This window comes from Antedon mediterranea, chromosome 2 (assembly GCF_964355755.1).
Source record: "Antedon mediterranea chromosome 2, ecAntMedi1.1, whole genome shotgun sequence".
NCBI lineage: Eukaryota > Metazoa > Echinodermata > Crinoidea > Comatulida > Antedonidae > Antedon > Antedon mediterranea.
The window spans coordinates 34,370,405-34,380,512 of record NC_092671.1 but is presented as its reverse complement, the minus strand read 5'-3'; the positions used below and the strand labels follow the sequence as shown (position 1 = coordinate 34,380,512).

Sequence of the window (10,108 nt, the reverse complement as noted above, 5' to 3'; positions counted from 1 at the left end):
GACTATTAATTACGAAATGGAGTGGGTATGCTAGCTGGCCTAACATGCCTATACTATAGTACACCCCACCCCCGCCCGGAAAATGGCAACGAAAGTACCCACACCACTATGCCTACTGTCGCGGCCGGGTATGTCCAGAGGGACCTCCCCTAGCTAGAGTATTAGCCCTGGCCTAGCCTACTATCCCCTACTACTAGCCTAGATACTGTACTTCCAGGCCTAGGCGGCTTGTAATTAGCGGGTGGGGGATAGCCTATGCTAGCCAAAGTAAGACCTAACATTTGGGTACGACGCCCGAATTCGCCGGGTTGGCAATTAAATGGGTAGTAGTTGGTTCTGGTACGAATTGACCAGCACCCTTCAAATTCAGGCCTAGTTGGGCCAAGAGAGTGTGTGACGCAGCAGGCTAAGCCCCCACCTGCCACGAACTATTTTACGTCACTTTTTTTACCTATAAAAATGTGATCCTTTAACAAAAAAATATACTAGATATATAAATTAAAAATGTAAACGTGGAATTTTGAATTTGTTGTGTAAATATTTAAAAAAAAATTTAACATTACATAAACTCCGTACACAAAATCCGTCTGCTAACTGGTAGCTGTCTGACGTCAGCAGCGCTCTAATGCGATTGTATTATAACAACATGCAACAAGAGCAATATCATCATGCATGTACTTGATAACTTTCGTCACTGGTGACCAATGACAGACAGTATCCATGTACATGCTTGACAACTGCGCAACGGTGAACCATATATATACATGGTAACAGTTACAGAATCGGGTGCTTTATTAGCTGCGAAGTTTTTGATAAAAGATTCCACCTGACAACGTGAAACACGAAAACCGGCAAGAGATGGAATGTCCAAAGTTGGTGAAGTGAGGCTGTTGAACCCACAAATGTAAAAACGCCCACAAATGTGAAAACAACCACAAATGTGAAAACGCATCACCCACAAATGTGAAAACAACCACAAATGTGAAAACGCATCACCCACAAATGTGAAAACGCATCAACCACAAATGTAATAAACAGCGCCCACAAATGTGAAAACGATCATCGCCCACAAATGTGATAACGCCCACAAATGTAAAAAAAAAATGAGAATTTTTCGGCCACAAATGTAAAAAAATAAATCAGATCAAATTTAATGCTAGACTCAAACAATTTTGATCGAGGTACTACATTATATCATGATTGTATTGAGTTGTTTCAATAATTGTTTGTTCACGATACGTCTGTTAGGGTCGTGGTTAGCGCGTTGGATTATTATAATTTGCTGCTCATGCGCGCGATATTTGCACGTTAACTCGTTTGTTTAATGAACGTAATAGTTCAAGACGATATTTGTTATTTGCTGCGCGCGTGCACGATACTTCAAGGCCAAGGCCATGTTATATCATTGTTGCTTCTACTGTGTGGTTGTTGGCTTACTATTATGTACGTATAGTTATAAGTCGATGTTCGATGTTTTTTTGCGCGTGCACACGATACTAAAAGGTCAAGGTTATAATTAGGGGAGTCAGTAAAAAAACTCACAAACAACTTGTTGAACTCGTTGGCGATTTGAGTAGGGTGTCTTATGGTAATGCCATTAACCACAAGGAGTCAATGAGTTGAGATGAATTTCGCTTGCTTTTTATAAAAGACCAAAATGACTTCCGGTTATCTTTCTTTCTAAACAGATTGGTAAATGGAGTCACTGTATGCTTTCTTAGACGCGTTGCGTACTTTATTTCGTATACATTTGTATTTATTCCAAGCCAAAGTACTGCTTACTCTACGAGCTTTTTTAAACAGAGCCCGTTTCTCAAGAATAAGTCTATAAACCACAGGCGACATCCATAATCCTAAACTCTGGAATTCTCTTCCTTTATCTCTTAAAAAATCTCATAACTGTGCTTTATTTAAACGTCAATTTAAACTATTATTGGTTGAAGGTTCTTTGTAAATTCTTTTATTATTGATATATTTGATATTTCTTAAATACTTTATATAATCTATTTTTTACTTGTTTTTTTAGTTCTAAACATGTTAAACTTATGTGTTAGAGAAAAGATATTAGTTTAATTGTTGTTTTTTTGGAGTTTCTACTTGTGTTATATTATTTATATTTTATTTGTTTTGTTTTGAGGAGCCTATTCACCGCAAGCGTTGCTTTCTTTTAGGCTCCTCCACTTTATATTTATATATTTGTAAAGTGAAATAAATAAATGAAAATAAATGAAATTATTCTTTACTCCATGCTCTGATAATGTTCAACGTCTGCTTTATGTACTGATAACTTCAACGGAACACGTTGGGAAGTTTTCCAGGAGATCCGCGAATTATAACTGTGAGGTCGCGTGTGGCAATTAACTTACGCCTCTGGCTATAAAAAATTATAAAACCATCTGGACGAAAAATCCACCAACTTTACTGGTTATTTCAATCCTATTCCAATATATTTAAAAAAAACAAGGCCAACAGCCATTAAGTCGGGTGCTACAATGCATAGTGATACCGGACCGACAGACAGACCGACAGACAGACAGACCGACCGACATAGTGAACTATAGAGTCGCGTCCACGCGACTAAAAAGGCACAATTTTGACGAATTTTTGAACTTTTTCATCAAAAACGTGCGCAAATTTTCCAATTTGACGTGCTCGTATGACGTAATTTTAAGTCGAAATTGTTTAAAGGTTGGTAAAACTATTAGAAAAGGCTGCAAAAACATAAATCACGCGAAAAAGTATTATTTAACGCTACGTGCGCACAGCGCGCGTAAAAATTTGCGCGCGTATCGGAATTTTTGACATGCTCAAAATGACAAGAAACGCGTAGAAAGCTGATTAAAAATTAATTTTGCACATTTAAAAATTTTAAATGCGCGTGCACGCGTAACTTTGTGTAAAACACACATTTTTTTAACAGAAAGTTAGCGCCTGATATAAATAAAACTTTTGCAAAGTTTCAATTTAAATGTTATTTGGTTTTTGACCTATGTTAAATACGAGAAAATCGTTAAATCGCGCGTAAATCACGTTGCGCAACTCTAACGTCATTCACAATAGGAGGTGCACAATTTCACGTAAATGACAACATGTTGACATCAAAACAGTTCAAAAAGTACAGAAAAGCGATAAAACGCATAGTGATACCGGACCGACAGACAGACAGACCGACCGACATAGTGAACTATAGAGTCGCGTCCACGCGACTAAAAACACATAATAATAATACAAACAATGTAACAAATCACAAGTAATTGAAGATTTATAGAATTAAACTTTATTGGATTAGTAGAGAAATATCTTTAAAAATAATTATTAATAATTGTTAGATACTAACTAATTATTAATTTTAAAGAATAGCAAAACAAACTCAGCTGCCAACCGAGTATTTACTTTTAACCTTCATTCATACACAATAACACTTAACATTGATTTGAAAATTGCATGGTTATTATACACGTACGGTATGTAAACTGAAAGACAAATCGTTGGTGCAACCTAACTACAAACATTCACGCAAAATATTCAAAAAAAATGACAAAATCTGTAAAAAGTGCAGATTAAGAAAATGTGCATTGTTCAAAGGTAAATATTACATTAAACCTTTTTCAACAAGTTTCAGAATTTCCTAAAGCTATTGATTATAAAGGTATTGGTTACTGAACTTGTACTTAGTAATAGCAATAGGATTAAATGTTATGTATACTCTATTGCTTAATTTAAAAGGTATTGGTTACTGAACCTGTACTTAGTAATAGCAATAGGATTAACTATTACTCTCTTGCTTAATTAAAAAAAATAAAAAACACAAGTTTCTGAGGTACAACAACTACACGTGAAACAAAATAGGTTACAGTTTAGTCAAGTTATTAAGAACAGTAATTATGTAATGGAATGAACACATTCAAACATATAGAACATAAAAAAATGGTTATGAACGATTACAGATACAAAAACTGGTTAAATTACTTACCAATACTGTATAGTAATGGGTGATAATATCCTTGAGAAAAAATACAATGTTTACTATTTGCGTATTTAACCTGATAATATAGATATAATGCATTTTAAATAATATACACGATGTTGGCTAAGAAATCTCCTGACGACGTAATCATAATAGTTATCATAATCAAATTATTTTATGCAAATGAGTGTTGGTATCTCAAGGACTGAAGAAGTAAGTTCACTTCACTTAATCAAGACCGTTTCGTCTACAAAAAAAATGAGTTTTTGTTGAATTGTTCACAGTATATTGCCTTACAGTACCTTGTTTTATTATTATCATTAAAATTATAATATTTGTATAGTAGTTGCTTAGTTTCATGTTTTATTTCAGTATGATATAATTAATTGAACAATACATTTAAATATTAAAGCTGTGTATATAATATGTATCATTCAATATCAAGATTCTTTAAAAATATGTATCTCGATTCAAGAATCTATTTTAAACAAGATCTAAGTAATTTTCGAAAAACCGTGTCTTTGATTTAAGTTCAAGACATGTTGATTCTACATAACTCCCTAAATACATTGTAATTGTTTGTCGTTGATTCTACTTTGCTCATTCTTCTTTACCTGAAAGATGTTCCTCAATTAAACGTACAACATCATGACGATTCATCTCAATCATACATTTATTAAAATCATCCAATGACAAACCTTTCTCAGACCATCCATGCATTACACACATAGTAGGACTTTTCATCATATCCTTCATGTAGTCGATATAACAATCATAGCCAACCTTACAGGCTACACCACGCCAATCGTTAAATTCATCTGAGCGTAGAGGGTCCAGGCGAACACAAATCTGCATCATGATATCAAATGGTAGGATAGGTGAAGGGATGTCTTTGTACGCTCCAATAAGAAATCGCAGAAATGGTGGAACATTTGAGTTTACTTGTGCGGTGTCTTCGCATGCTGAAATAATACAAATACTTTTTGTTTTATTCATGAAGTAATTTTTGACTTATCAGTACTGTATCTGCACATAAATAGCATTATGTGTCTAGTATTACAAATAGATTTAGTTCAGTGTCACACGTGTTGCCTGTATCATGGAAAGATAGAGGACCCCAATGGAAATAAGTTTTCTTTTAAACTTTCTTGGGTTATTCCTCGGTTCATTCTATTAATATTGTGGTCTTGTGCTTTTTCTAAGTTATGTTTTGACTGAACCGAATAAACTAAACTAAACCAAGGATTTGTAATGTAGATTTCAAATTTGAAAGACGTATGAGACACTGTATCATATCATTTGAATACAGTATAGAATAGTCTTTCTCAGATTCTCATTTCTTTTTATTAACGGAATCATACAACATAACTATTAATTTTGTTTTTTTATTATTATTTTGGATATATACATTTTGACTTATATCCAAAAAGGGAAGAGAATAGGTGTTGCAATAAAATATATTTTCCAGCTACTTTCTCCTTTGATACTAGGTAATTATTTCTTTATTTTTTTGTACCTGGATTTGCTTCCTCCTTTCCAAACAAACGTCTGATTCTGCTAGTATTCATTCCACCATCTGGTCCACATCGAGGCGTTGACCCTAGGCATTCTTCAAGTTTGTGCAAGTGTACTTTTTCCATAGGACAAACGTTGCACAGAACACAGAATTTAAATACAATACGTTTCATCCATTTGTCGCCAATGTCTCGTAGGTTTGTTTCAATGAGTTCATGTACCTGTAAATCAGAAATACAAGATAATGCATTAAAGATGTATTGTCCCCCAAAAAATGAAAAATAAAGATGAAAAAAATCAAATTTTGAATAGACCGTTTTGTAGTTAACATAAAGTTATTCACTTCCACCGAAAAAAAATCCGAAAAAAATATTGATTTCGCTTATAAAAAAATCAAAATAAGTTTACCATTTTTTCGAACTCATCGGCTCAGAAATTAGGCCGGTAGAGCTAACTCATACATATGCATGATATGTTAATGAGCATCCACACAGCAGAGATCTGATCTAACAATGGACGATGCACGTTGTATGTACAACAACACCACCAGAGATCGACGCGACTCGACTGTGGGTTTCCCCATGGAGTAAAGAATTTTACTCCATGGTTTCCCTGGCCTGATCGTATGTAAAGCTGACCTGTTAATTTGTCGGTAAGTAGGCCTAGACGGTTATTTTAAATATAATAATATATATAACGCAATAATAACAGGAAGGTAAATTAATTAACTTAGCCTGGGATTTTTTCCGTTCAGGGCTAGGCCTAGAATAATTAATACATGCTGCTGCATATTACAGTACTAGGCTAGTAGCAAGCAGACTGTGACAATCGGGTCCCTGCAGAAGATGCCCAGCTAGGCCCTATACATTGTACTCTTCATAGACTGGCCTAGGCTATATGCCATCAATGCTACATTCCGAAAATACAGCCAGCTTGCTGTACCATATATATTTACAGTTGAAGCTTATTTAACTAATTTTTATGATGAAAAATAAAACAAACATTTTTTCAGGGAAAATGGTTGCAATACAAGCCTGAAATTGAGAACCTTCCAGCAGCACTGTACAAGTAGACAGAGGGGAAAAGCCAGCTTAGCCATTTTACAACACATACAAATGTTCTCTGTACTGTAGTAAGTCAAATATTTATTTTCTCTTTTTATAAGTTATAACATTATAAGTAATGTGTTTTAATTACCATAGAAAGGTAGTATACTTATTTGACTATGTCAAAGTAAGCAATTTCACTAGCCCAATTTTGCACTAAATATGCATGATCTATTTTTTCCAGATTTTCATACTTTGCTTTTACTTTTTTTAAAGACGTTGAGCTGATGAAGACTGGAACAGAGGTCACCCAAAGACAACAATGATAGACTCGGTATTGGAATATGATTGGATATTGCAGGCAAAATATTTCTGACTCTCCTGCTGCATTCGGCCAATATGTTCTTGGTCCAGCTTGTAAAATATTGTATAATTTTTTTTGTATTATATGTACAGTATATTATATAATAAAAAAAAAACTACTACAACAGTACACAGGATAAATTCTTCAAATTTACTTACACTTCATAATTTTACTGTAAATATTACAGTGCAAAAGGAGTTAATAAAATATATATATACAGTATATCTTATTGAATTCCTGTATTGTTTTTTGTGTCAATTTGTCTACTAATTATCAATGTGTTGATTGTGGCAGTAATTACGACAGCTATAGTCTTCTAAGATCACTCACATCCATTACAAAGTGTCATTTTAATAGTAAGAAACGTTTCAATAAATTGTGAATGTTGCCACTGTACGATACATTTTATGTTTCTCACTACTTGCTCTTATTGTTCAATCAATCAACCTAAAAAAAAAAAAGAAATTTGTGTCAAAATATCTGCATAAAATGTTTATTTGCGGAATGTTAATTTGAACCTTTTGCATTTGATACAGAAAATATTTTTAAAATATTGCATCAGTAAAACATCCAAAACAATATTTAGATTTTCTTTTTTTTTTAATTTTTACTGCCGAATAGATAGTTGAAATCTTTAAAAATTAAACCTATTCATCATGATTAAAAGAAAAATACATCCCTTCTGGTGCTGGTCTACTGTAGCCCTAGCTAGCAGTGTACTGCCTAGGCCTACTACACTCTACTTCTAGAGACAGAAGTAGGCAGCAGTTAGGCTACTCGAGACTGTCAGTGCTAGTAGTAGTAGTAGTAGACTAGTAGTACAGTAGCAGCAAATTCGGGCCTAGCTAGGCCTCTCCTGTTAGCGAAACAAAAACTCACCTAAATGAATAAGATTCAACATCAAAGTTACCAACTGTAATTCTAACTTAGCATTCTGCTAGCTATAGTTTTCGTGTTTTCTTCAAGATTCGTCTCGCATCACTACTCGACTCTCTCGCACGCATGCATTGCTATCGTTGTTGGCTGTTGATTTTGAAAGCATCATCATCCACACGATGTATCCATACAATATGAATATTTATGAGCTAACTCAGGTCAAGGGTTAAATTAAACCGGAACACATTTGTCTTCCAGACAAATAGCTTCCGGTTGGTTAATTTTTGCATTAAATTGCGATTTTCCCGTGTAAAAAATTATTTTTTTCAATCCAAATTGAGGTCAAAGTGAATAACTTTTATGTGCAATTAAAATGGCCTATTCAACAAAAATATTGAAAAAAAAATTTTTTTCAGGGGGACAATACATCTTTAATATATTACTGTTTGGTTTTAAGTTTAAGCTAAAATACACACAAAATGGCTTTATTTGCAGTCTACTTTTTTATTGTTAAAATACTTTCAAATTTATACTCTAGAACATTCAAATAAAAAGAGCTGTAATCCAACACATACCTCTTTGCAGACACGTGGCGGTGGTTCAAGCTGTTCACCGCCAACTTTAAGTCTGTAAATTACCACCTATATAGAAAAAATGTCAAGAAGCTTGTATTAGATACTGAAGTCAATTACTTAATTATTGTTAAATTTCTAAAGTAGGTTTTTTTTTGCGGAAGCTTCTAAATCATACTACTAATAACCAAGTAGACTACAGAAATGGTATTTTACCTTTATGGAAAGTATAATTCATTATAAAATAGGTCATATTCTGATTAAAATATTTTTAGCGAATATAAAATAAAGAATTATATAACAAAATCATAGTATTAAAATTGTTACTTCTATTAAGTTTAGAGTTTCAAATTTAAAGAAAATAATTTTAGATGTTCTGTCCTACAACTTCGTGTTTAGGATTTAAAAACATGCATCTACACTTGTTGCAAACCTACCTGGATACAAGATCTTCTTTCAGGTAGGATCCTGATGATTGCATCGTGATTCTGATCAATGTATACTTTCACCTGCTGGTAAAAGAGCCTAGGATTATATCCCGCATCAAGCTTCCTCTGCTGTGACCAATGTACAATTCTTACTACGAGTCGATAGTAGAGTCCTTCAGGTAGGAAACCATCAAAGTCAACGTAAAGATCTGCAGCAGACTTTGACTTTGTCAATTTGCCAAGTGACACCATTTCATCACTTTCATCTTTCTTTAGTAGTGATGGCACATAGAAGAGGCGATCGTCTTCAGAACCTGTTGCCTTTTTGAAAGTTATAATAGCATATCTTAAACATACTATTGATGCTTCTTGGTTGTATTTGGTGCTATATATTTACATAATTCTGTTAAACCAAATGATTCAAAACAAGCAGGAAGTTTTCTTCACCGCTACCCTAAGTATACCTTAATTGCTTGAGTCTTGACACAAAGTAGGTCAAACTTCTGCATCAGCTCTAAAAATGCTTCAAATTTTTCAAGAAAGTCTTGCCACATACGTCTAAGTAGTCTCACCTCTAGGAGACCCTCTTCATCAAGTTTTTTCCAAGAGCTTCTAAACTCTGCCCACTACAAAACAAGATTAAAAATAATGTAAAATAGAGTTTAAATAGTATACAAATTACTTATACAAGAAAAAAATATTGAAACAATAAATGGTATTATTAGGCTGCTGGAAATTATGTTTTAACAATATTGACTGATAATTACTAAAAGATATATCAGCCAAAATATATTAGGTGAACCTATGAGTTAAGCACTTGTTAAATGTATGTTGCGCAGAAACAAACCTTTGTGTTACAACACAAGTACAGTACTATAATAAAATAGAATTAAATACACGAAATCTCATACTTGATCTGAAGGATCTTTAACTGTGATAACTAGCTTGAAAATGAAAATCAACCATTGCGGTATTATAATGATGATATCATTGAGGGCGCTATCCGGTGTATCTCGTTCTCCGTAGTAAACGATGTTTCCAAGGTCGTGATGAAAATGCAACATAGCAAACAATTGATCCCGTTTAGTGATATGGCACTTGGAAGCTAGTTTTGTTACCTGAAATTTAAATACACAATTCAAATATAAGCAACATATAAAATCAAATACATAAATATTTAGAGAATTGGTACCTACCAACAAAAAGAAAATGTTGACTAAAAAAATAAGTAACTCTGAAAAGGAAGTGAACAAAATACATCATCACACATGGAAACAAACATGCTTGATTACAATTTTGTTTGCTCTTTTTATTCCTTGCCTCTGTTCCAACTTACAGAG

General features: G+C 33.5%; 1 protein-coding gene and 1 long non-coding RNA gene across 2 annotated transcripts in view; one reads left to right on the top strand and one right to left on the bottom strand.

Moving 5' to 3' along the window:
- Positions 1-3,287: 3,287 nt before the first annotated feature.
- LOC140039406 (uncharacterized) overlaps positions 3,288-10,108 on the bottom strand; it is a 34,167-nt gene continuing 27,346 nt past the window's right edge. The window contains exons 13-18 of the mRNA XM_072085008.1: positions 9,680-9,886; positions 9,233-9,394; positions 8,778-9,089; positions 8,344-8,409; positions 5,484-5,703; positions 3,288-4,929 (exon numbers count right to left, since the gene is read on the bottom strand). Coding sequence (XP_071941109.1) covers positions 4,568-4,929; positions 5,484-5,703; positions 8,344-8,409; positions 8,778-9,089; positions 9,233-9,394; positions 9,680-9,886 — 1,329 coding nt within the window. The 3' untranslated portion in view covers positions 3,288-4,567. The remainder of the gene's footprint in view (positions 4,930-5,483; positions 5,704-8,343; positions 8,410-8,777; positions 9,090-9,232; positions 9,395-9,679; positions 9,887-10,108) is intronic.
- On the top strand, positions 5,737-6,945 carry LOC140040857 (uncharacterized). The gene is made up of 3 exons (XR_011842781.1): positions 5,737-6,134; positions 6,495-6,614; positions 6,773-6,945. It is a non-coding gene; the product is annotated as an uncharacterized lncRNA (long non-coding RNA).